The sequence below is a fragment of the Tyto alba genome, unplaced genomic scaffold (genome assembly GCF_018691265.1).
Source record: "Tyto alba isolate M040663 unplaced genomic scaffold, T.alba_DEE_v4.0 Super-Scaffold_11, whole genome shotgun sequence".
Lineage (NCBI taxonomy): Eukaryota > Metazoa > Chordata > Aves > Strigiformes > Tytonidae > Tyto > Tyto alba.
This window is the reverse complement of record NW_024881273.1, coordinates 2,207,441-2,233,750: the sequence shown is the minus strand read 5'-3', so window position 1 is coordinate 2,233,750 and position 26,310 is coordinate 2,207,441. Positions and strand designations below refer to the sequence as shown.

The 26,310-nt window shown below is 47.5% G+C and overlaps 2 protein-coding genes across 5 annotated transcripts; one reads left to right on the top strand and one right to left on the bottom strand.

Moving 5' to 3' along the window:
• Nucleotides 1–1,091: 1,091 nt before the first annotated feature.
• RBM18 (RNA binding motif protein 18) lies at nucleotides 1,092–12,573 on the bottom strand. The gene is made up of 5 exons (XM_042786646.1): nucleotides 12,313–12,573; nucleotides 6,307–6,433; nucleotides 5,001–5,087; nucleotides 3,089–3,174; nucleotides 1,092–1,717 (listed from the first exon to the last, which is right to left on the bottom strand). The coding sequence occupies exons 1-5, from the start codon at nucleotides 12,423–12,425 to the stop codon at nucleotides 1,558–1,560; spliced, it is 573 nt and encodes a 190-aa protein (XP_042642580.1). The 5' UTR covers nucleotides 12,426–12,573; the 3' UTR covers nucleotides 1,092–1,557.
• Nucleotides 11,991–26,310, top strand: MRRF (mitochondrial ribosome recycling factor). 4 transcript variants are annotated; one of them, XM_042786645.1, is made up of 7 exons: nucleotides 11,991–12,095; nucleotides 13,426–13,654; nucleotides 14,045–14,200; nucleotides 15,432–15,550; nucleotides 18,416–18,507; nucleotides 24,101–24,260; nucleotides 25,790–26,310. In XM_042786645.1, exons 2-7 carry the CDS (start codon nucleotides 13,480–13,482, stop codon nucleotides 25,865–25,867), a joined length of 780 nt encoding a protein of 259 aa, XP_042642579.1. In that variant the 5' UTR covers nucleotides 11,991–12,095; nucleotides 13,426–13,479; the 3' UTR covers nucleotides 25,868–26,310. The 4 variants fall into 4 exon arrangements, with proteins under 4 accessions (XP_042642579.1, XP_042642578.1, XP_032838599.1 ...); XM_042786644.1 differs by lacking the exon at nucleotides 11,991–12,095 and adding an exon at nucleotides 12,589–12,636 and having other exon boundaries at nucleotides 13,425–13,654; XM_032982708.2 differs by lacking the exon at nucleotides 11,991–12,095 and adding an exon at nucleotides 12,907–13,111 and having other exon boundaries at nucleotides 13,425–13,654.

Below are 26,310 nucleotides of genomic sequence, written 5' to 3'. Positions count from 1 at the left end.
TGACACTCACAGAGGTACAAACTCCCAGTGATACTACTTTTCTCTTCACTCGGGTACCAAAAAAAACTAGAAAGCAAATATTTAACAGCACGAAACCTACTTTTGAACAATTCAGGCTTTTAACAATCCATCCATCCTAGACATGCAGAGCTCTGGGGAGCGCGCTCTGCCCCGAGGTGGGAATACAAACCTTACTTTGCTACGCCAGCGAGCAGCACCTGCGCGCAGCAACCAGGGGCTGCTTAAAAATGGTTTTCCCTCCTCCTGCTCGAGACCACTGTTAACCAGCTTGGGGAGGCAACTCAAGAGGTAAAGGTTCACCGCCGACAGGACTAGAGAGAGCAAACATCGGCAAAATCAGACCAGTACCTCCCGGACCCGAGCGCACGTGTTCTCCAACATCCCCCTTGCACACGCAGTCACAGCGCTGAGTGTACGAAGGAGAAAACGCTGCCAGGCAATTTCCCACACCCCCCCCCATCCCCCCCCCTCAGATTTCTATTTTGCAGATAACATTTAGGGAGAAAAACGTGCCGCGGATGAAACGGTTTAAGCGAAATGCCATCCATCAGACTTGCAAATTAAGCACCTGGTGCAGGTAATCCTCAGCACACAGCGGAACCATTTTGCCACAAACGCTTGCGCCGCTTGACACCCAGAGGCAACTGACCCCCCCCCCCCCCTTTACCAGCCAGTGAACACCAGGAGCTGGACTGGTTGGTGGGCAAACGCTGAGGTCATGTGCTTGACAGATGTCTCGGAGGCTGCAGTGTTATTCTCACGCTGTCACATCTGGTTTGTGAAGAGCTACCACTGAAGGGGATTACTGAACGCAAACGTTAGATATGCTACTGCTGTGCTCTGAAGCTTAAGGCACAGCGCAGGCCTCGGTGGTGTGTAAACACACCAATTCCTACACAGAGGCACATACCTACAGCCTAAATGACACTGAAAATACCCGCGCTGTGTCGTTGTCTTCAGGTTGTCGCATCATAAAGGAATACCTTAAAGTTTGCAAATCGAACCGCAAAATAACTTTGCTTTGGTGCATATAAAATACTGCATGCCCAGTTACTAAAAGTGTTGCAAAATCTATTTAAAATGAGTTTTATTGAGATGAAAAAGTTTTCCGTGGTAACTACAGAATGTTAATCAAAACCAAGTGCCCTCCATTAAAAACACGAATCGGAATACTTTTTGTTCAAAAACACTTTAAAAAGTGATCAGTTAAATGAAGTATTTTTGGATGTGCTTTACTCCATACACTGGTTACTGTTTCTAATCTTGCTAATGAATGCACACTAACGAGAGGTTGTCTGCGTGTTCATCAGAGGCTTTGAAGGGAACCTACTTTTCTGAACAGCGTTCAGCTGCGAAGCTGCACTGGCAGTAAGGAGTATTTCCGCAGAGCACCTAAGGTGTTACACACACTGTGCCATGAGCAGCGGTGGCGTGCCCGGGTGGCGGTGTCCTTCTCACTCTACAAAGTACAAAAGCATTGGAGGACTCCAGGTATACAAAGCAGTGTTTCTTGCTACCAATATCCATTCATAAGCATCATCTTCTAGATTTCCAGGCAGCTCTGGAATAAGGAGTAGTCCTTTTCTTATCCGGTGGTTTGAAGTAAGAATAAACAGGTGCTGCAGGGTATTCCGCATCTGGATTTTCTGCCATCATTTTCAGCTTGGCTTCAATGGCCTTTATCTTTGCACTGACACTGGAAAGAGGAAAAGCAGAAGAGAAATTGAGCTTGATCTTAGCATGGAATCAGACTACAGCAATCCAGAGATTTCGTTGACATGCAAATACTTAGTCATATGAGGAGGGGCCAGGCAGCCCCCACCGCTGCATTCACAAGCAGCGTGAAGTTGGGAGGCAGGAATCCACTGCTTAAAGCCCACGCTATTTCATTCCAATCCTCAGCACGGATCTGCTCCTCCAAGATGTATCACAGCACCACAAAATAACGGTCCTTGCACCTACTCAGCACTTTCTTGAGGACACTGAGCGAGACAAGTACACAACAAGGCTTCCTCCTTCATGTAAAATGATGTCATTTAAAGAGGTCTGAGCATGTGCAGCAGAGAACAGCTCAGACGAGGCTGCTGGAAACAGCAGAGAAATGAAAGCCAGACTTCCTCCCAGCTACAAGACCGCTTGGGATGGGAAAACCCCAGACTCTAATTAGGTCAGGAAGAAACATTATTTCAGCATTAGCAGGGTTTATCCCAAAGGGAGAAGCTATCCCAGGTTACACCCCATGTTCCTAGGACTTTTGTTATTTCCTATCCTCCACTGGGTATGGACCGAGGAATGCTCCCTTCTCTGCCGTGGCTTCTTGCAGCATCCTTCCTCACTAAAACAACTCCTTCATGCCACTGACATAGCTAACAATCTGCACAACTCAAGCCTCTCTGCTCATTACTTACTGGCGTGTTATTTCTGAATTCCAAGCTCATTTTTTCTGTAGGCAAATTCATTATCCCCAGTCCTGGTTCCTTATACAGTTCCACTGACAGAACATACGAGGAAAATCACATACCCTTTCAACCAAACTGTGAATTAGCAAAGCAGCACTACGTGCTTTAGGTAAATGAAGGGGTTGGAGAATTTAACCACATCCCTACCAGCCCTAATGCTGGCCAAAAAGAAGAAATAAAAAAAATTAATTTATGTGAAGTACTACGTGTGATTTTATTTTAAACTTTTGCCACTGTAGAAGAAATTCTTGCTCATAAGCATTTTGATTAATCAAATTAGTACAGTACGAAACCTCTCACTGGAGTTCATAAGGCACATTCTGGCCAAAGGAGCTGGAATGTTACACATTCCCAATTCCTCTCCTCACCTCTTTTCCTTCCTACTGCCCCCGTAGCTTCACACGTTAGAAAATGAACTTCAGGTCTGAAATATCCTGCGTTAAATGAGTTACTTTGCACCACGTTGCCCTTTTAAAAACAGCTTTTTTATCATGTTAGATTTCCAGTACAAACATAATGCAAGCAACTCTAGATCTTACTGAAATCAAAGAAGTTAGTTCCCTGCCGCCCCCGCCATTTGGTCACCTCTCACCCATCCCATCTCCTACCTTAGGTTAGACTGGGGCGGCTCCGTGCTGGAAGAGGGCTCCAGACTGATTGGAAGGATCTTCTCATTTTTATTGTGATCATATCTCTGTGAACAAGAGACCAAGGATTAAAGTCAGCTGGAATTACAAACAAAGAAACATTTGCCCACAGGTACACTTTAAAGTTCCATCACTTTAAAGTTAACATCACCTCAGATTTTTCTGAAGCTAGGGAAGATTTTGGTGGCCAAACACCAAAACAAATCCCAACCATAATATCTGTTTAGTACCAACATGGAACATAGAATCTTGATACTGAACACTTATGTGCATTGTACTATGGATCCTAAAACCTTACCGTGTCTTACCACTTCTTGTTCCCCTCTATGAGGCACAAAGCAAAGATAGTAAATTTTAAGGTAACTACTGTACTGTATTGCTATGCTCCTTATATAGACATTGTGATTGAGTTACCTTCTGACTCTGCACATAACTGCACAGAATCTTGCAGTGCTAGAAAAGAAAAAAAGGAAAAAAGAGTCCAGTTTAGAACCACCTCCTTTCTGTAGAAAGCAGCTTGTGAGTCTGTCATCTCTGTGGGCAAAGGGCCTCCTGAACTATTCGCAGTGTTCTACTTCCTTATTTCGCTTGGCACAAAGTCAAGTTTGTTTTTCAGCAGAGCTGTTCAAACCGACAGTGTCTGGTAAACCTTGGCTACTCATCCTAAAACTACTTAGCATGTCGCTGGTATTGTCTAAAATAAACACCCGTTACAATAAAACACCAAAAGTTTTGTGCTGTTGAATCTTTCCATTCGCGGATTAGAAAATGCCATGCAAACTGCAGTGATTATTTATCCATGTTCTTCACCATACCCTGGCCAGCCAAGCACTGAGCTACCCTGCTGAACAGACACTCACTCCTCTGGCCGAAACTCCTTTTACGGCCTGATCACTCCTCAGGCATCCGGAAGCACGTGGCGCTTTAGTAGCTACACAGCTAAAGCAAATGGAGACTGGATTTGCGCAAGCTTGGATGTGCTGACAACAGCCTGGAGCCCTTGAAGCCAATAATTAAAACAACATGGTCTCCTTTAATGAAGATACCTGTTTTGGTTTTTTTAGCATCCAAAACAGATGCACTAGTATACTTGATAAGAAAAAGGGTAGAAAGCTGCTTGTAGAGTAATCAGCACGTGCTAAAAGCAAACTACCTAAAGGCAAATAGCAACAAGCAGCTCTCCCCACCCCACTCCCCTAAAATCCATTTATCTGCAAAAAAAGTTATTAAAAATAATTTGCTTTATCAAATACCAGATAGTAACTGCAGGATAAACAAGACAAGAATTTTAAAAAAATTAAAACAGGGATGTTCCAGAAGGTACTGTCTAAATTAGTATTAAAAACTTGATGTTTTATGTGACAGAGCAAGCAACAAAAGGATATTTACTCTAGATGTGAAATATGTTACTTTAAAGTCAGAAGTAATTAGAGATGCTGCTAGGTAAGTGCTTTCAGAAGTGGAACAAAGTAACAAAGTAGTGGGTAATAGGGAATTTCCATACATCTCCTATCTGAAAAGGGAACAAAACCACAGATGGAAGGATTCAAACTTTCAGCCAATCACTCGCTCAGCTTGGGAAAAGTTAAAACATGAACGTTTATAAAAGTAATCAGGTCACACTGCTCTGAACAGAAACTCCCTCACAACAAACATCAGGTTAGATGGCCTATTCTTACAGCTAATCCAGCACAGTTTAGGTAGACAAAAAGTGGTAGCCTGTTAATACTGTTTCTATGAGAGTTATTTCCTAGGACAGACGGACAGACTGAAATTATCTTGCCAGGCTAAGACAGCCTTGATACGAACGGTTCCTTAAAGTTTTTCAATTTTGCAAATTAAAAGCAATTCTTATTTACAACAGCAGGCTTACCTTGACCTGTGCGTGCGCCCACCGCACCACCAATTTCTTGGAAAGGGCCAGCTTTCCATTGAGGCACTGGATCGCCTTTTCTGCTTCCTGCACAGGAAGACAGTTCAATAAACAAACCAAGTCTTTAGTCAAAACCGACTCAGATGTAAAGAGCCTTTTTTCTTTGTTAATCAGTCTTCTCTAAGTACAGCTAACTGACAGCAAAGAAAGTTTATCCTATTGTAGCCCAATCCAGGAATATTTTTGGAATTCTCTAACATCTTAGTAACTAGGCTTTTATCAGCCTTACTGGTTTATTCTTTCACTTGTTTTGGGGGAAGAAATGGGGAAAATGATCAGGAGTCTTCAAAGTACCAAACATGGAGGCCTCTGGAACAGCATTCTGAGGGAGGTTGATGGTACAGGAGTTTCTCTAGAAAATACTGTGACTCATTACAGTGATTACATGTGTCTCATTAACACCTATCTATGCTTATTCCAGATCCCGCTCATGAGCGCTGGGGACATGATCCACTTGGTCCTGGTTCTAGGCTCAGCAGTGGAATCTCAGCTTTGGGACACTCCCATAAAACTTGATTTACAGCAGTTGAAGATTCGTGTTGCAATGCTGTTTCACCTTGCTATGAATAATTTTCTAGAGCTAACACACTGCGTCAGGGCTCTTCTGACATCCTTACAGGCAACTGCACAGCAAAAAGATGAGGTCATACAGCCACAAGCAATCTCCAAATACACTGTTCTTCCTAACTTTTGAACAATTCTAGCAGAATTATGAAAAAATAACTACAACTCTGATGTTGCAGGTAAGCACGACTTGAAATTTTGATTAGTAACAAGAGCTGAAACCCCAAATGGACAGCCAAGGGACAGTTCTCTCCAGGGTGCTGCAGATGTGTCATGTACATCTGACAGCATCATAGAAGTTGGTGTTTGGCTTCATGAATGCACAAAAGAAAAACTAGGATGACTTCAGAGCAGTTCTGGATATCAGGTGGTCTGGTAGGCTGATTCAAGGCTCTGTGTGGATCACAGCATCTCCACCGTACAACTCCATGAGCTCACTACAGAAGTGGACTAAAGAACCCGCCCTTTCTGATTAGCATTAGAAAGCAGGATTCAGGAAAAGAACAGCAGAGGAGAAAGGAAATCACTCTTGCTACTTCCAGGAGCAGTCACAAAGAGTCTGTGGATTTGTGTAGACAAGGTATTAAATTTATCCCTGCCTGTTTCAGCTTCACATTAACATAAAAAAAATGGGGAAAGAAGCCAGTCATTTAAATCAGACTTTTTGATAAAAGCAACATACCTGTTTGGTTTCAAAGTTCACAAAACAGTAACCCCTCGGCTGCCCCTCCAGAGCACCAGACTTGTGAAAGAGAAAGTCAAATTGCTTTACTTTGCCAAACTTCTGAAGGAGTTTGAGAAGGTGGTATCTGAAGGGGAGAGAAGACATTTTTATGACACCTTTCACCACTTTGAAAGTGGGGAGACAGAGAGAAACCCCCCTGAGACACACACACACACAGAGTTTCGCATTTGGTAACACAAACAGGGCAGTTGTGCCATCCACATCTTCCCAAATACCTGCAGGAGTGGGCACCCCCTCAGCATCCATAGCCCTGGGCTGCATCATCAGCGACTGCTCTAAAACCCTGAGGCACAAAGCCTCCCTCCCAGCAGTGGCAGCTGAAGGGCATGCAGGAGATCTATTAATAGTTGGCTTTTGGACAATTAGGCAATGGCTCCTTGGGGGTCTGGGAGCACTTTGCCTCCTGCCTCTCAAAATCACACCTACTTTTAAGCATAACCATCGCGTCCCCCCCTCACTAGCCCTGACATGACTGCCTGAAGCTCCAGCCCCTGTATTCCTCTCCCTGCACAAGCAGTCCCAGCATCCTGCATCCCTCAGGATCCCCACTATTCTTGCTGCCCTCCCTCTCCCTGTACAAGCACTGCTAGTCCCAACCCTTCCCTCTGCCAAGCAGTTACCAGTGCACTAACAAAAACACAGATCACACAAAAACGCAGCCGCTCTCCCACTCGCCTTGCAGAGCTGGGGAAGCAGGAAGACAGAACAATAAACAGAACAAACTGCAACCAGGAATTGCCTTTTTTTTTTTTTTTGCCTAGTCTACTGTCACCAGACCGACCTCAGGATCATACAGACCAAATCTGACAGTGCTTCTGGCTCAGACAGCTTTTCAGCAACATGCACATGAAAGTCAGACACTTATTTAGTCAATTATCTTCCTGCCATCCAGTGGGGAGTGTGCTGTTTCCAATAAAACTGGGGAAAGCCAGAGTAAATCTGTCTGCTTAGTATCTAGTGCATGGAGCAACTTAAAATGAAGAGCACATTTGTTGTACAGGCCACATTTAATCCGGCAAGTTCTTTGCAGCTTTTTTTTGGTTCCCTGAGATCAAAGTGTTTAACACCACCAGCTGATCTAGAAGGAAAATGACACCCATTACTCTTTCACTGCCTGACCCCGTCCCCAGAATTTAAGAATTGTCTACGGGTTTAATAAGAGTGTCTTAGCACTCATCTTCTCCTGATCAGCTGCACAGCATTCACTAGCAAGCCACGCAGTCTCAGCCCAACTTTCAAATTGCAAGCTGAAAGCCTACCAGGATCACCCAAAGCGAACGCAGAGCACCTGGCACTGGATGACACCTTCCATGTCCTGATATGAATGGTCAGTCGTGGCCCAAGACAGCCAAATGCACCAGGCCACTTTAGGGACAGTCCAAATAGGAAGGGCAGACAACATTTTTTCCTAATAAAGCCTGATAGGATGTTTGAAAAGGGCTACAGCCCTTTGTTAAGCTCTAGGAGCCAGGCAAGAAAGTTCCAGGAATGTGAGTCATCTCACAGGATGGGTCATGGTGGACATTCAGGATATGCACTTTTAAAGAGGTGAAGGTGCAGCAAGCGTTCAGATGAGCAGTGCAGAAGGGCCAAGTTATCTCCCAGGGGAATAAACACATTGTAATTGATTATGGAAGGCTTCCTACATGCTTCGGAATACTGACGAAGCCCATGGTCTTCCAAGAGGCCTATGAGCCCTCAGTCCCTGCTCAGAAGGCAGGGGAGAAAGAAAAGCAAGAGCAGGAAAAAAAGGAGGAGCTGGTTACCTAGTAGCCAAGTTTCACCACCACACCTCAAGCTATCAACAAGCAGTCACAGATGTACAAGCAAAAACACTAACTTTGGAGACGTGTCGTGTATATAAAACCCCACATGTTGAAATTTCAGGGCCTCCAAAATATGCACCTCAGGTTTTCTTCTGTAAACATACAGCTACAAAAAGCACTTGCAATTTCAGCAGTATGAAAATAAAGTCCTTACCACTAGAATGCTGTTCCCTTTTTGACAATTACAGAGGCAGTGGAAGGGCAATGACGACTCTCATTGCATTCTGTTTAGCAACAACAAAACCCTGCAGCTGTCCTGCTAAAAGGAGTATTTTGTGTTGCTTTTTTGTTTTGTTTTGTTGTTGGTTTTTTTTTTGTGTGTGTGTGTGGTTTTTTTTTGTTGTTGTTTTGTTTTTTCCTGAGAACCTCTGCATTCAAATAATACTTTCATAGCAGCAAAGTGGTAGTTGTTCCTTTAGAACAAATTTAATTGAGAGTCTAGAAGCAACCTATGTAATCCATTTTATTTAGAACCTTTAGATCGTAGATGATACTAATGCTCTTTTCCAACCATTCACGCAATTTTTACAACTGCAGGTCACCTACTCTCCATGGAACAGCTCTGAACTGAAGTCTTGCATAACTAAAAGGGTTCAGGCTGTGATTACGATTTGTTATTGTTAATATAGTGAGGGCATTAACAGTAACTTGACAAGTAGTTCTCCAGGCCAAGAGGACTTCAGTACCGACGGAAGACCTGTCACGGAAAACCTTAAGCCTTTAAAAAAAAAAAAAAAAAAAAAAAAAGAAATAAAGTGAGAACACATAAAAAGCTTTACTATAGCAACGACTTGGGTTATCCAGAGCTTGGAAGTTATTCGCACAGATGTGGCCCCACCGCGCTGTGCAGATCACCACAGCCAACCTCAATTTCCACTTCCTGTCATCTGATGTGAATGCGAGACAAACCAGCAGCTCCCCCATTTCCTTTTCCTCCACTCTTCCTCCTGGCACCCCAAGCGCTATTCAAACACAGGCAAGGCTTCCTCTGAACAATACTGTCCCAAGGATACCGCAAAGGTACCGGGCCACATGCAAAACCTATTATTGCGAAGAATTTGGCCCCACTGGGAGTCAGTAGGAGTCTGTAACAACAACGTATGCACACATTGTTTTCTAGGTGAGACTCATCAAGATGGGATCCTAGACAAGCGGCAGAACAGCCAAGGAAGTTGAACACCCGCTATTACATACCCGTGGAAAATGAATGGTCATTCAAAGGCTACTGGAAACTAGATAATACGTATGTGTAACTGTAGAGCTGCAAACGAAATTTTTGCCTGTCCAAAATGTTGAAAAGTTTCAAAAGGCTTTACAAACAGGAATGAGCAGAGGAGGAAGTCCTACTCTGCTTGCCGCACAGGAGACATAACTGAAGTATGGGGTTTTTCCCCCACAGTTGTGCCACAGCACATCTCCTGCCCTACTGTGAAGCTGGGGGACAAATGCCACAGCAGGCAATGCTCACGGCGACGGTGAGGGGACTCCATGGCTTCCTTGCTCGGTGATACCAAACCCAGACCTACCACCGGCTGCTCTCCTCGCGCGCTGCCGTGGCAGACCCCCACAGCAGGGATTATTCAGCATCAGAAGTACCTGGAGAGTGTCCTGTGTCATGAATAGCTGTGAGGTCCTATGGTGCCCGCTCACCTCCTTCCAGCTGCTAATAATACACTCAGTAGACTCCTAATACTATCTTCTTCCACAGGGAGAATGCTCCTCTAAGCACGCTGGATAAAAGAAGAGAAGTCTCGCAAACAAACATCACTGGTACGGTGGAATGACCAGAAGACCCACCATACCCCAGTACGTAGGGCATGTCAGGGTTCAAGGTCCTCTGAGACTCCCATTTGAATCACGGTTACTCAGTATGTGCAATAACCTCCTACAAGCCATCAACTCAGGCTGTAATTTGCGGGCAGCCCTACATTTTAAAATTCTTATTAGTGCAGCTTGTGCTTAAATGTGTACGTTACCTATTAACTCCCCAGCACTTGATTGCAGCTATAGGTTGTTCTCTAAATGGAAGTCTTAGATTAATGCAAGACTTTCTGAACTCATTTCTGCTTGAGAAAGTCACAACCAGTTATTAACCCTGCTAACAATTCAATCAACTTTACTCTGTCTTAAACAAATCTAACATAGAAATTGCAGAGGCAATGCTTTAAAAATCAGATAAAAGCAACAAATAAAGAAATAGCTATTTAGTTTTCAGGTATATATGTTTTTAGTCACGTGATCAGTAACCTCAACAGGAATAACTCAGATGAGCAACTACGAGCAGAGATGTAAGCCCTTAGGGTACGAAAGTAAGGGTCAAGACAATTTACAGAAACTTACTGACCCAACATAGAACCACACTCTTCTCTACACTGAGAACGTGTTAAAAGGAACTTCCTCTTTTTTTATTCACAAGGAAGAGGATATTACAGTATAGCGCATTTCCGAAGCCAAACCAAAAGCAAAACACAGAATTATAAAGCCCGAAATAAGTAACAAGCACTGTCACTCATCAGTGGGCAAATGTTAAACGTTTGGTGGCACGGGAGCACTCTAGGTTTGATGACACTGGAGAATGAAGCCCCTGGCCCACAGCCACGATGCTGCTCTGGGCACAGTCCCCAGCAGCAAGGGTGCCAGGGCAGCCGTGCCCCACACCCAGACTATTGAATTCATGCAGCTGCAATAGGTTATTTGAAAAGAAACAGCCTGTTCAGGCCAGAAGCTGACTGAAACCCACAAAACTCACTTCACCCAAGCTATGAAAACAGTAAATTTCGCCATATAAAGCTGTTGCTTGTCTAGCCTAGAGGAACACCCTAGACTGAAAGGGTCTTTAAACACACCACTAACACTCACCCCGGGAAGTGAAGGATCCAGTGCATTTACAAACACCCACTATCTTCCCCTCACACTAACCCAGTTTCCTGAATCTTTAAGGACCCAGCAAACAACACTCTCAAGAAGTCCTATATCCAATTTTATGTGGTCAGTGAATGCGGACAAGCTAGAGTAACATCGCTGTGGGATAAAAATAGTAATTAATGCAGAAACCACCCAAAGCTGAATGGCTGAAAAGCACAATGCATTAATGATTCCATTTAGAAGCTATTAGAAAACTGCTGTTAAGATGAACCACATTTAGAATAAAAACCTAGCACCTGCACACGCACAAAAAGAAGCAGGAAGAAAAGGTATTCCATGACAGGCACATACAATAGTTAATCAAAGGTGCTTGTCTCTTAGAAGTACATAAACCCCAAATTGTTTTGTTTTAGTTTTTAGATGACCTACTGATCTTTCAGCACACTACGCAAATATTGGACAGCAAGTCATATTCCCTTGACAATTTAGCTGTTCAAATGTTTGCTCAGAAGATAATGATCTGTAGTCTGCAGAAAACACAAGACGCATACACACACGTTAGATTTATACATTTATCCACCCCAAGCAGCCAGTCACACCGCACCCCACCTCGTTACCACTCAGTTACTCGAGTAACTCTCTGTTCAACCTACATCCCACTGCTCACACCAGCAAAATAATAAAACAAGGCTCTTGGCCACCCTGGAAGTCTCAAAGCTAAAATTCTAACATTTCCCTAGTTTAGAAAAATAAGATGTTTTCAACCCCTGCGCTTCCAGCCCGGGCGGTGGCTGGGGTGACCGCTGCGTACACGGTTCAGCGCCTGCCCCCAGTGCAGACACCCACGCCCCCCCCACGCCCCCAGACACTTCAGGCCACCCACAGCAACCCCGGGGCCGCCCACGCAGCACCGTGGGAGCTGGGAGCAGTCGGCAAACGCGGAGTGGACGACCATCACCCCCCCGCCGCGGGGGCGGAGGGATGAGCCGGGTGTGATACAGCAGCCCCCGGGGGACACCCCCGGCGTGGGGGGGGGTGGGTGTCGGTACCGCTGCTGGGGGCGGGGGGGGATTACCGGGGGAGGGGGATTGGTTACCGGGGGGGGGGGGGGGGGTTATCGGGGGTGGGTTGGTTACCAGGGAAGGTGGGGGGAGGGTTATCGGGGGTGGGTTAGTTACTGGGGGGGGGGTTACAGGGAGGAGGTTACCGGGGGGGGGGGGGGGGGGGGAGTGCCTTGCACAGAGCCACTCACTCGGTGATCTTGGGGTCGAGGTTGCCGATCCAGAGGCGGTGCCCGTCCTGCAGGGCGCCCTCGGAGAGGATGGAGGCGTTCTCCAGCGGCAGCGCCTGGCGCCCCGGCTCCATGGCTCTGCGGAGGGCAGCGGTGAGAGCGGGGGGGTGTGCGTGGGGCGGGGGTCAGGGCCGCACTCACCATCAGCCCGCGGGACGGCGCAGGCCGCGGCCGCTCCCTCCTCGCTGCAGGCCTCGCCCCGCCCCTCACGGCGCCGCGTCAGCGACGTCAACGCCGCGGCGCGGCCCGATGACGGTGCGGCGAGGCGCGCGGGGCTGCGCGACGGTGAGCGAGGCCGCGGGCGGGCAAACGCGCCCACCCGATCTCCTCCCCCCCCCCCCCCCGCTCCGCTTCTCCCTTTCACCGCCCCCGGTCCCCCGGGGCGGGGCGGGGCACCGGAGGGGCGCGCGCGAACGGGAGGGACCGGGCCGGCCCGGGCCGGCGCGCCCTGAGGCGAGAGGCAGCGGTGGGCGCGGCCACGTCAGGGGGCGGGGCGGAGGATGGGGTGGGGCTAGATGCGGAGGAGGGGGCGGGGCGTCTCCGTGGCGGGCGGGGCCTGCGCGCACGGTGTGGCGGGAGCCCCGTGGGGTCCCCCCGGCCAGGATTGGGGGGGGGGGTACGGGGGGGGTTTGGGTGCCCCCCGGGACCGTCCTCGGAGCGGCAGAGAGGAGGGGCCGGTCCCTCCGGTGGCGGCAGCGCGCCCGGGGTTTCCGTGTTTCTGCAGAAACGCCTCCGAGCCCGCAACGCTGAAATAAATCCCGTAAATTCCGCGGGGGCGGTCGGGGTCCCAAACCTCGTGTGCCAGAAATTAAAGTTTCTACTCGGCTGACATGCAAATACCGGATACTTTGACGAGCTGCTCTTGCTTGTGGTTTGGTTTTTTTTTTTTTTTTTTTGCGTCACAGGCCGTGTCCCACTGGGCAGATGTGCAAAGGCTGTGCAGGTAACAGGGGTGCGGGCTGGCACCGAGCCCCCTTCCACCGAATTTACCCACCGGTCGCCCAGACCCACACTGCTGAGCTCTCGCCTTGCCCTGATCCGTGTGACTAAGAGCTGAATCTGTTTCTTTTTAGGATGCCGGGTGGACCACCTCCCTTTTCTAGGTGAGCTGGAGAAGCGCCGTTAGCCATGGCTGTGGCCCTGAGGTGCCTCCGTCACCTGCCTGCCCTGCTTTATCGTTCCTCGCTGGCGATGAGACGGGGGCAGCCGCAGGCTCCTGCCCCCTGCCCAGCCCCGCTGCGGGACGGCTGCCGGCAGTGTGCCCATCAGATGCTGCTGACCAGACACCTAGCCACCAAAAAAGGTAAAGGCAGCAGCCTTTTTCTTAGTGTTTGCAACCCCTCGGTATGTTGCCAGAATTTCTTTCCTTATCCCTTTCATCTCGTGTACCAGGATGGATCTGACGTAGGCGGAACACGGCTCTGGAGCCTCAGCCCTTCCCGCGGCAGAGGCACGGCACGGGGCTGCTGCTGCGCTGGGGCAGTGGGCAGCAGTCGCCCAGGCTGGAGTCGGTGCACGCAGCGTGACCTGCAAATATATTTTGGCTTACGTGCCCAAGTGCTGGGCTATTTACTCATTAAAAAATACAGTTGCTTCGGTTTATCTTAGACTCGGTTCTGAATCTAACATAGTATCTCTGCTTTCTAATGCAACAACTAACTGTTGTCAAATTAATTCTATGTGTAATCTGCAGCTAAAGGTAAAGGGCAGAGTCAAGCCAGAGTGAATATCAGTGCTTCCCTAGTTGAGGATATTATCAATTTGGAGGAAACCAATGAAGACATGCTGGCAGTGGTAGAAGCTCTGAAAGAAGATTTCAGCAGAAATCTCAGTGTTAGAACCTCACCAGGTTGGTAACATCCTTGTGTGATGCTCTGTTGCCTATACCAACCCTAATAACAGAGAACTCTTGAGTTTTTCAAAATTGATTTTCTTTTTATGGAGTTATTCACTGGGCACCCAATTACTACAGCCTTGACGTCCCCAACTAAAGGCTTTCTTTACCCTGAGCTTGACCAGGAAGAATCCATTTTTGTTAATAACTTCCTGGAAATAGCTTTTGTAAGTGGGAGATGTCAAAAGTGTCTAACTGAACTGTTTGCAGATGTGATGAAGAAGCAGGTTGTCAGCTAATGGTGCAATAGGGCAGGAAAAATCCAATTGCCATTAAATTAGCCTTTTGGAAATTGCCATCGGGCTGGTGTCTGGCATATACAAACTTCTTTTGCTGTGCGTCTTTGTGGTTAGTGACCTTTACAAGCCTTGTTCACTTAGTGAATTTTGTGTTTTAGGGAGAAATGTGAATATATTTGACTAAGCTACAGTTACTATAACACTCTGAACGTACGTATTTGTAGGTAGTATCAAGTTTCAGGGATAAAATTTAACATTAAACAATGACCAAGTCTGAATCATTCACCACCCCACTCTGGCAGGGGCACTTCAGTCTTTAATGGAGTTGGAAAGCATAGCTCAGTCTCTTAACTATTTATTTTAACCATAGGTATTTTTTTTAATTGCACTGATAAAGTACCTCTTGTCCCATGTGCCTTTTGGCCTGTTAACATTTTGCAGCAGAAACCAGAGAGCAGATTAAGAGTAGCTCAGGGAGAAACTGAATACTTTAAATTAGGCAGTGTACAACACTTCCTCTTGGGACTTGGGAAAAAAAAAAGAGGGGTTTAAGAGAATACTGCTAAGTTAAAGACAATAGTTATCTTGATTTTTATAACAACATTTTGCTTTTCTTTAAGTTCTCAGAATTAAAAATTTATGATTTCCTTTTAATTCTTAACAATCTTGCTTAGTTTTCCTATTCTAGTAACAAAAACAAACAAGAGTTTTGTTTTCATGGTTTTGTGCTTTAGAGTAGCATTGAAATATTTAGCTAGCAAATACCACAGGGGATGCATGAACACAAACAGCACCTGAATTCTGAATAAACATGAGGGTTTTTTCTTTTGTAACATCTATATTTTGCATAAGAGAAGGGAAGTGGGACGCTGCATATGCATTTTGCTTCAGCATCACTGTGAACTGCTCTATCATTCTGAAACTCCCCTGTGCTTGGTTCTTTTGAGGGGCCCTTGATCACATAATCGTGATGACAAAAGATGGGAAGTTTCCGCTAAACCAGCTGGGGCAGATCTCACAGAAGTCACCGCAGCTCATTATAGTGAACATGACTGATTTTCCAGAGGTAAGGACACGTTACTGAAGGCGTTATGACGAGAGATAATTACGACGGGAGCAAACAGGTTGATGCTAAGCAAAGGAAAATTTAGACAAAATCAGTCAAACCCGGGAGGGCTGAGAGCTCTGGCTGGGCTGCGTGTCGCTTCACGGCTAGCGCAAAACAGCAGCTTTTTGCTTCAAAACAGAATTTTGCCAATGACTGCACGGGGCGAGCATCTCCCGTGCAGCGGCACAGGGTCGGACCCCAGCGACACGCTGCCCGTCAGGCCGCGATTGCCCTCGGGGCCGTATCCAGGAAATGCCCCACTACGAGGGGTTTGCTTTGGGGACTGGTTTGTGCAAGAGCTCGCTTGTAAAGCGGCGCTGAGCGTGTCGCAGACCGCGTGCCTGGATTCACCCTGCCCTGACACGTCTCCCCATTTCCCGTGCGTTTACAGCACCTGGTACTCTCGAGCACACACACACACGCTCCTTTGGCTCACCTGAATTACACACGTGGAAGCGGTGCTGCATCTGGCCCGTTATATTCAGCTCATTTCAGTTCCTTATGAAGACGTGGCCACGCACAGAACCAGACGTGTGGTTGGAATAGTCTGTATTTGTGCTGGGAACACAATCACACTCCTCTAAAACTTGCTTACTTGTCACTGGGGTGGTGACACCCCCCCGAGAGCTCGTGGAAGAAGCTGCTGATGTAGCCTGTGAGCTTCTGGAAAGCGTCCTGGGTAGGACTAAGCTGGGCCTCTGCTAAATGCTGTCACAGGGCCTGAATTAGGCACTGCTGCAGTTAGCAAGCGCCTGCAGCTCCGAACCTAAATTAGGTGCTTTGACCTGTCCTCTGTTAGAGCCAAGTTCCCTTAATTTTCTGCAGGAGCCTTCGTTAGCCTTGCCCCTAAATGAGGCAGCAAATCTGAATCCTACCTCAGGATCAAGCACTCGTGGTCCCCTGCAGCAGGCTCGCGCGGATAGAGCCGGGCAGCCGTGCAGATAGGAGCAGTAACGAGCGCAAGGGTAGCCATTCATCCTGCTCCAGGTCTGGAGGTTTGCCAAAGCTTATCTCTATTTATTTTGCAAAGGCTTTCCCCAATTAATTAAGTCAGCGAAGTCTCAGAGGAGGTCAGTTTAAGGCACTTGATGCCTAAGTGTTTCTTAAAGTGTATCCAGAATGTGTAATGGCTTTGAAGAATGGAGGCCCCTCACCAGCGAGTGCACTGGGGTCCCTCGGAGTGCCAGAGCGCAGAGGCTGCAGAAGTCACTCCATGACACAGGCCGGAGCTCGGGCTGAGAAATGGGCCTGTGTGAAATTAAATATCACGCTATGTACCATTGCCTACATTTGCTTTCTAAGCCAAAGGACCATTTTTCATTTGAACTAGAGCTAGAACTATTTCTCTCAATGCAATTGTTTTGTGTCGTAACTGTTCCATGAATAGATTGAACTCTTAAAAACCTTTACAGACACGTGTACTTGATGTCACTATTTACAGCAGAAAGTCAGTACTTCATGGCATCGAAAAGTAAGTAAAAATGCCTCAAGAGTCTGTCTGGGCAAGAAAATAATCCTAAAAAAGGACTTGCAGGGCCAAATTGTGTTTGCCCAAGAGTTATAAAACCAAACAAGACTATGTTTTTTAAGCACAGCTATTTATTTAATGGGCTGCAAGAGAATGGGGGCAATATGGCAATATTTTCCCCTTCCTCTATCTCCTCCAATATGTCTGTTAAACAACACGGCTTTTACTGACCATTTCCTTCCTACAGAGCAAGCACTGCCCATAGAATAACACGTTAACATTCCTAACGTGCCGAGTTCATCTTGGTTACATTTTCCCTGCCCTTGTCTTCTAGAGGACGACAGTTATGTCTTACAAAACACTAGCAGAGCATTCATTTCATTCAGTGATGTCACGTGTCAGAGACCTGAACAAATATGCAGAGCTTTACTTTGTGCCTCAGTTGACAAAGGCTGAACTTCATAAATACAGTTTACCGCAGCGGCCTGGAGCTAAAGTTAATGATGAGGAAGAGTATCAGAAATAGCAACGTGCCTTGTAGGAAATGTCACGTGAGTGCCACAAGAATACAGACTCGCTCGGTGTTGTTATTGTCAGTGTCAAGAACGAAGCAACCTGGCAGAGCACTGCAGGAGCTCCTGGCAAAACCCCGATTTAACCATAAAGCTTGATGCGCTGTAAAGGTGCACCCACGCCCTGGGAGGGGGAAGGAAGCCTTTTAATCACTCTGCACTTACCAGGCAAAGCTGTGCACCCCACTTTTTAAGCAGAGCAGAGTGTCAGCCAGCGGTGGTGGAGTTTTGAGAAGTTAATCCTAAGTAATAAGCTGTAAAATAAACATAGAGCTGGGCACAGGCACTATTTCCCAGCCAACTGCTACTGCCCTGATGTAATGTGGTTAGGCTGTAGTGCTGAAGTGGTTAAGTTAGTTAACGTTTCTAAATTGGCACTGTGTGATTTCTAGTGGGAAACATTCAACTGGAATTTTTAAATGCTCAGAATCTTTCATCTCCTTCGCCACAGTCAGGCTATGCCTTGGGAATTTATTGCGGTTTCACTCTGCGTTGCCTCAAACCATTCAAATAGTTTCAAAGAAGCAAAACAGTTTTCTTTTGTTGTTGCTTCCCTTCCCCTCTCCCCCCCTTCGTGCCCCCCTACCCTGATACTGAGCACGGCCGTAGTTTCCCATTCGGTTTGATCAAAGCTCTCTGCACCAATGTAACTTCCTGATCTTACTGGTAACAGAAGTAAATGTTTCCATGTTCCGTGGAGATGGATTGCCAACTATTGACAGAGTTCTGGCATATGGGAATGATTATTTCCTAATTCCCTTTACCTTTTGATCTGTTTTACAGAGCACAGCTGCAGCTACGAAGGCTATAAGGGAGAGCGGCATGAACCTGAACCCAGAAGTGGATGGGACCATAATTCGGGTGCCAGTTCCTAAGTGAGTATTGATGGCTGCCCGAGTCCATCGTCCTGCAGGGTAACGCAGCAGGTTGCAGTGAGTGCCCTTCAGAGGGTAGGCATGCACGGCTGCTGTAATGTTGTGATGCAGCTGCTTTCCAAATAGCTGTACTTCAGGTTCAGGAAAAAAAAAAAAAAAAATCTGAGTCCCTAAAAGCGTCTGGTGGAACCTCTTCCAAGCGTCTGAGCTCTAAGTCACCACATTTTGGCATCTGATAGTTGGTCTTATTGTTCTTTATCTTCCCCCTGAAGAGGAAACTTGGTCCTAGCTGGCTGCAGCACTTTCCAAGAGAAAGCCAAAGGTTTTTGAAGCTGTAGGGGCTGATTCTTTGCTACTCTGCTGTAAATTCCTTGAATTACACCAGCGTAGAGCAGCAGTAACGCAGGAGTGAACCAGTGGTTTTAGGGGTGAATAGCACCTTGCTGCAGGTAACACAAAAAGGAAGAGGTGAAAGAAAGAGGGAGGAAATTGATGGCTTTGACTGAAAAAAAAATCCACTCCCTGTTCTTGTGTAATGCACACTGCGTGGAAATTCTGGTATGGGGCCGATAGAAAAGCAGGCTGGTCCTGGCTGAGGACCGAGCATCACTTCCCTCGCCCAGCACGGGTATTCCAGCCCTCGGACAAGGCAGGAGGTGCCACCACATCAGTGCTTGGGTTTGGATCAGGAGAGCGCTTTTGAAGCGAGCCCGATGATCCCTGCTCAGCGTGCCCGGGGCTGCGGCAGGCTGGGGTCCCTGCCTGGGAGCGGGGGGGGCCTGTCCGCGGAAATGAAATTAGAGGGGAACCCTCTGGGAAACCTGGCACAGGGGCCGTAAGCCCTGCTCTGCGCCCAGGTTTGGGCGGTGCAAGGAGAATTCACGACTTCCCGTGGGTGCTTGGACCGTGGCGCGATGGAGCCGTCTGAATACCCCGGGCAGGTGGGGATGGACGTGGTCTCACACCCTGGGCTTCGGGGGGGCGGCGGGGGGCTGCGAACGACTCCCACCGAGGGTGGAGACGGCTCCGTACCCTGCCGGGGCGCACAAACACCTTGCACGTGCGCTGCGTTTTACAAGCAGGTGACTTCTCGGTAAAGACGAACCAAGTGTTTCTCGTGCTTGAGATCTACTTTTAAAATTCTATGGAATTTTATCTAGCATTTTGATCAGAGAAGTCTAATTGCAGCTTTCCGTTGCTGTCGGTGAGAGGGAATGACATTATCATTCTATTTGCTGATTTTCTTTTCCCCGTGCTCCCTGCCCTTCCCCCATTCCTCAGGAGAGGAGGCAGAGGAGGAGGAGGGCACCATTATCTTCATAATTGCTGAGGCTCCTGGGTTGCTGCACAGTGGTTTGATTGTTAATGGGCACTTGGGTCATCCTTGAATATGAATTGCAGGGGAGGAAACTCCAAAACTACAAATCCCAATCTTTAAAAAAAAAAAAAAAATACTGTTTTTTAAACAAATGTGTACTGTCTGTCACTATCTTCTGCGGTGCTGCAGTGCAAAAATGAGTCTTCTCTCCCCAGGGCGGGTCTGCCCGGTGTGCTCCCTTGCTCCCTGCCTGTTGGCAGTCTGGGGAGTCCCAGTTAAAGAGGTTTTTGGCTGAGGAGACGTGTCCTGTCCTGCAGGTCTGCCCTCACGGGCACCGCCAGGCCCGGGTGCTCAGCCCCGCTTCAGTAACACGACTGGGTCTTCCAGAGTTTCATCCATTTACCCAAAAGACAGGCAGTTTCAACCTTTTAAAACCTTCTAATGTGAAACGGGGCAGAAATAATCAAATTCTGCTAGAGGCCTCTCTTTAATACTATATCCCTGAATTACTTTTTTTCATTTCCTAAGTTTTCCATTTTCCCAACTCTAAAGACTTTTATGAAAGAATATATGACAGACAAGATGTGGTGAAATTGCCAAAATTATGGCAGGTGTGCAAAATGAACAAACAAATCAGAAATTAAGAGACAATATTATTTCTGCAAAAATTGGTTCTTTCATGAGGGCAGGCACAGTAAAAGTAAGATCAAAACCAAATTGTCCTTTCCTATTATCAAAACCACTTTTTAGGCTGACCTGTCAGCTGGACACACGTGTCATATTTTGCCTTATGCAGGTCCAGCTATGCTTCAGTGCTTGAGAGCATTTCAACTGAGCGTTTTAAAATGGAGTTTACTTTTCAGTATTTATTCTATTAGTTTAGTTTTTTCATTGCAGTTTTAACGGAAGAAATACACTCATTTCATTCGTGTTTACTTCTGCTGCCTGCTAGGATCCCCTCTGCTCCCTAAGGCATTCGCCTGTTTGTATTGCTGGCACTGCGTAGGCAATATTTATTTGTATAAAAAGTATTCTCTGAGGGCTTAAAAAGAAAAAAAAAAAAAAAAAAGAAAGAAAACCAGCCATGGGAACATTTGTATTGGTTGATCTCTTGGCCAAATTTGACCTGACCTTGTGTCTTTTATGGAATTGCCTCATTTTTAGATTCATCTTTTTTGGACCCATTGTGTTACACTGGATATTGTTTGTAAATTAGTAATATTTTTGCACATGCTTTACTGAAAGCCAGATGACTCATTTGAAAGTTTAATGACTCATTGTGAGCTTTTTTCCCTTTGCCCTTTAAGAAATATGCAAAGATACCTACTATGGGGAGAAAGGACGCAAAAAATTTAATTTGAAAAAAACCCAAAGCTGTTTCTGAGCTGCGTTGCTCCGGCTCGCTCATCGTCAGAAGTCTCTTTCATGCTTTTTGTTGAGCAATATACGTTGCACCCTGTGTTTATCTGCAATTATGCATGCGGAGTATTTAGTTAAGCCTACTTTCCTTTAACTGATCCCTCTCGTTCACAGGAAATTCCTAGCATTTGAGATACAGAAATTACTCTTACCCGCATAAACGTCTTGCGTTGGAGGCGAGACGCGGCCTGCGTCGTGGTCGCTGCGGGTCTGCTCCTGCCCTGCGCGGGGAGAGGAGTGGCCGAGGGCTCCAGGGCTTAAACCACGGGGTGCTGGGGGGGAAGGAGAAAAAGGGGAGATGTCACCCGTGTTTCTGAGTCGCCGGGCTCTGTCCTGGCCCTGGCGGGGCAGGACCGGCCCGGGGGCAACGGCAGCTTTGAGCCGCTGGTCCCACGTTCCCCCCCTGGGAGATCGGGGTCCTTGTCCCCGTTCCCCACTTCTGGCACCCCTTCCCCAGGTTCACTTCACACCTTTTTTTTTTTTTTTTTTGGCTTTAAAGAGGGGGTAGGGGCAATGGTTACTAGACAGAAAAGAAAACATATCTAAGAACAGCTTAAAAGTCCCAGATCTGGAGGCAGGATTAAACAACTGTCCTTAGAAACCACGGGCCTGGCTCGCGTTGATGGAGTCCTTAACCAGAAACAGCATCTGCTTGAAAAAGTGTCCGTTTCTGGCATGGTTGGTAGCATTGCTGAGAATTTACACACAGTCTGGCTGGAACATAAAACCCTCTGAGAAACTCCACGGCGCTGCGCAGTGATAAAAAGAAATTGGTGTTAATAAAGACAGACAAGGAGGCATGAAAGCTGTGACCCCGTGCCAAGAAGCATAGGAAATCTGGCAGCGTTGCATAAACAAAAACATTTCCTTAAAGGCTCGGCAGCCCCGAGGAGGCGAGTGATACCCTCGGCGCAATTCGCAGGAGCGGGACGGCGAAGAGCTGACGGCAAAGCTCGCTCTCCCCCAGCTGAGGCAGCCCTGCCGCCGGCCGGCTTGCCTCGCCACCCAGCAGGAGATGGGAGAGATTTCCAGCTCCCTCCTCCAAGTTCAGGAGCCGGGATTGACTCCCCGCCCACCCCCCAAAAAAGCTGCCCGAGAATCTGACCTTCACCTGGACCTCTGGTTGCGAGCCGGCTTTGCTGTTTCGCATGTGCCGCGGGACCTCTGGCTGGGGAGATCGAACTCGAGAAGCCCTAAAGGCATCGGTGTTGGGATGCAGAGGAAACCACAAGTAACCCCGCTCACTTCTCATTAGGCATTCGGTCCAGGCTCGAGCCTGCGCTGACCAGAAGCCTCTTGCCACATGTGAAATTCGCTGGCCGTCTCCCTCCAGCTATCCCTCAGCGGGGAGCAGGACTGCAAAGGGCGGGGGGTACCACGGCTGTCGGGCTGGGTCGCTGCTCTCTGGGTCTGTCAGCTTTTCTAGCCATCCCAAATTCCTGTAATTACTAATCAGTTCTGGGAAGCTGTGAAGTAGAGATAACTGGAGAGAAGCCAGAGCCTCTGCAGATACCTGCTGTGAGCGACCTGGCTGCCGAGGGAAGGTATCGGTGCTTGCGACTTGCTGGGCCGAGCACGAGCTCGTGAAGGGCCAGGGGTCTCATCGTGCCCCGGCAGCCTCCCCGTAACGCACACGGGAGCCCCCATCCCACGTTTCCTGAGCTCTCTGCAGAAAGAGTCTTGACCTCAGTGTTTTGGTGACCCAGCCTGTTGCAGCCAATTTCTAAATACTCCTGTGAAATGTTTATTTTGCAATATCTTCTGCGAGCAGACGGACGCTCTCTTGCTAGTGAGTCTCGGTGACTGCACCAGGATTTTTCATTCTCCAAGCAGTCTGGAAACTTCAATAGCCATGAAAATGAAAATATTATTGTTAAGCATTAGCAATTGATGTTGACAGTAATCAGCTGTAGGTGCCGGAGTGTTACCAGAGCTGAGGTGACACATCAGCCATTCCTGTGCCTTATTTAGATGGCCAGACTCCCTCATCACCTGCAGTTTTTAGTCTGGGATGGAAAGTTGAGGATTTTTCTTGTGAAACCACAGCAATAACTGGCCCCACATCATGGGGAAGGTGGAGCTGAAGTTCTCCTGGGCCAGGTTACCTAGCCATGTCAAGCATCATCCTCTTGTCAAACTGCGTGTTCACATCATCTTGGTGGGAAAGGCTGGTCATGATGAGCTGGGATAAGGTGGAGTGAAACAAACTCTGTAGCTTCCAGATACATAATTCAGGCTCTTCAGTTACAGGGAGACAATACTGAATTTCAGGAAGGGATGGAGGTTTCCTCCTGGCTTTGCAGGATTACACTTTTCAGCTCCATCTCTCAGGTCTGGAGTTGGATTTTCCCTCTTTCCTGCAGATGCTTTGGCAGCAGAAAACAGGAAGGTCTGAACATTTCAGCATGACTTTCAGGCACTGCAGTGACAGCTATAGAACAAGTAAGATTCAGACCGAGTCCCTCAGCTTAGGGCTGTGCTGAGAACTTTCTGTTCTAGGCTCAAGACTTGCTTCACTGGGGTGTGCTGCCCCGGTGACGCTGTGCAGGGGTGGCCGATTCACCCAGGTGGACCCAAGCAGGATAAAAACACTCCCTGAGCTGTTAAATCCCTCTGCCCTCGCGACACAGATGTGGCCTCCATGCAGAGTGAGTTTGTCTCAACACAGGCAGATTTGGGGCGTCCCTGGGCAGCCCGGCTCGGTGCTGCACGGCAGCTCTCTAGGCCAGTTGGAGAGGTGCCGTGGCCGAGAGGATTGCTGCATGTACCTCAGGTCCATCGCAGAAAATAAATCTGGCTGGGCTACACCTGACACTGTTTTTCCTTTTGGTGTTTTTTCTTTCCCTGCACTGCTAGGGTAACAAGAGAGCACAGGGAGAGCCTGGCCAAGCTTGCCAAGCAGTCCACCAACAAGTCCAAAGAAGCCCTGAGAAAGGTGCGAAGCAAAAGCATCAACCAGATAAAGAAGTTCAAGAACAAAGTGTCTGAAGATACCATCTGGATGCTAGAAAAGCAGGTAATTTTTTTTTTTTTTTTTTTTTTTTTTTTTCCTTCTGCTGTATCGTGACATTTCACAGCTCAATGGTGCGTTTGTCCCAGCCCTTGCCGACAGATCTCCAGCACTGAGAACCTGGCTGGAGAATGGGTGGCCCTGGGCTGGATTTTCAGAGTCGGCAATGGATGTTGGTGTTTGCTTTTTCTTTGTGAGATTTGGAGCTGCAATCTCGGAGGCAAATTTATGATATGAACCATTGTAAACTGACACATGAAAAAAAAAAAAAAAAAAAACAAACAAAAACCAAACACGTTATCCGAGAGCTTTTATACTGTGAGGGATTATTGCGCAAACCAGCTGAACTTGGGGAACAAAACGACCCCCATCCATAGCTTTACCACCATTTACACAGTGCCTGGCCACTGCAGAACAGCTGGTGTTAATGAGGATTGCTTCAGTTTGTTATTAATGAAAAGGCTAGCAAGATTATCTCTGTTAGGAGTTTTTGGCTCCAATTCAGGAAAATACTTAAGCACATGCCTAATTCCCTAAGAGCAGATGTCACTAAAGTCAATTACTTGGGCATAAACTCAGGCACAAGCCTAAGTGTTTTGCTGAATTGATGCCTCTGAAGGCAGGCCATTACTTTTTAGCTGTTTGTTTATTAACAGCTAAAGTTAGATACATTGCAAATGCTTCAGGACAGTTCTCTGTGTGCTCACAAAAATAAACATTGATATACAGAGCATTTGTGCAAGCAGGAAAAATGGCCATGCTATTGTAACTGAATCCTGTTGGGAAGCAGTTCTCCCAGAGCAGACAGATGGTTTTCTGCATTTGTAGAGGTAGCGTCTCAAGTCTAATTTTTGCTTGTACCCAAATTTTTCAGCATGAGAAAAGGTCATTATCATATACCCTGGACCTTGGGAGCATGTGCATCTTAATCAGTCCTGTAAAACTAGCACAGAAACCCCGCACTATGTGCTGCAGCCTTTATCTGCACTCACTCAAATAAGTGCATGCACATTTTGGTCCTGTTTACATGCTTGCTATGCCCGTCCTGTGTTACCAGAATACCTAATCCCTGGGCAGGGCTTTAACAATCAATGTTTATTTAATTTTACAAGAAATAAGCAGATCTGTTACTTGGTGTGTGAATTCTTAGCGTGTACTAAGGCTGTGCTCCTGCTATTGCCTTGCTTGTTCTAATAGTGGGAAGGTTGCAGGAGGTAGTGAGATGAGCCCTCTCTTCTCTGGTGCCAACACCAGCAGGTTGAATAAGGAACTTGTGAAGCTCAGCCAAGAGTTTGTGTTGGGTGTCTCTTCAGAGCCTTTGACCAGTCCCCGTTGTCCCTGTTCAGATGCAACACCGGCACAGAATCACTGAGGGCTGCTGGAAGCCCCCAGGAAGAGCCAGTTAGTGCCCCAGCACTATTTTGGGGTTTATTAGGACTTTAGGCTTTGTTTCAGGAGGTCATCCAGTCACTCCTTTCCCTTTAAACTCTGGCATCACCTACCATACAACTCAGACTTGTGCTATTTTGACACAGATCCAGCAAATGGCAGACAGCACCACAGCGGAGATGGACAAGCTGCTGGCAGCCAAGACCAAGGAGCTGCTTGGATGAGCACCATCCGGATGGGCATGCTCCCCCCCTCGAGCAAGAACGGGCTGCCACGCACCCCAGTGGCACCTCTGCCCGGAGTCACGGCCTCTGGAGGGCTCTGCCAGTTCTCCAGAGCAGCTCCGTGCTTTGGCTGCTCCGATCCCCCACCTTGGATTGTGCTGGAGGGACGGGGGAACTCTCCTCGCTGTTTTTCATCCAGGTGGCAACAGAAGTGGGTGAACTAAGGTTCAAAATAAAACACCAGGAAGGGGGAACTGGAGGCTGCTGGAGGAGCTCCCAGCACAGAGGCCGAGGCACGGGGTGGGGGGAGCGACTGCCCAGCTCGCCTTCTGCACCGTCCGGTTTGTGCCCCAGCACCACGCGCCAGGGAAACCTGCGCTGTCCTGCTGCGAACCTCAGGGTTTATTTTTGCTTGAAATAAAGTTGAAATGAGATGTGAAGGA

Coding starts and splice junctions, on each gene's coding strand:
- MRRF (XM_042786645.1), top strand. CDS start 13,480: ATGGCTGTGGCCCTGAGGTGCCTCCGTCACCTGCCTGCCCTGCTTTAT. Junction 15,551..18,415: donor ACATGACTGATTTTCCAGAG/GTAAGGACACGT, acceptor TCTGTTTTACAG/AGCACAGCTGCAGCTACGAA. Junction 18,508..24,100: donor ATTCGGGTGCCAGTTCCTAA/GTGAGTATTGAT, acceptor CTGCACTGCTAG/GGTAACAAGAGAGCACAGGG.
- RBM18 (XM_042786646.1), bottom strand. CDS start 12,425: ATGGAGCCGGGGCGCCAGGCGCTGCCGCTGGAGAACGCCTCCATCCTC. Junction 6,434..12,312: donor CTCGACCCCAAGATCACCGA/GTGAGTGGCTCT, acceptor TCTCCCCTTCAG/ATACCACCTTCTCAAACTCC. Junction 1,718..3,088: donor CCGCCCCAGTCTAACCTAAG/GTAGGAGATGGG, acceptor TCCTCTTTCCAG/TGTCAGTGCAAAGATAAAGG.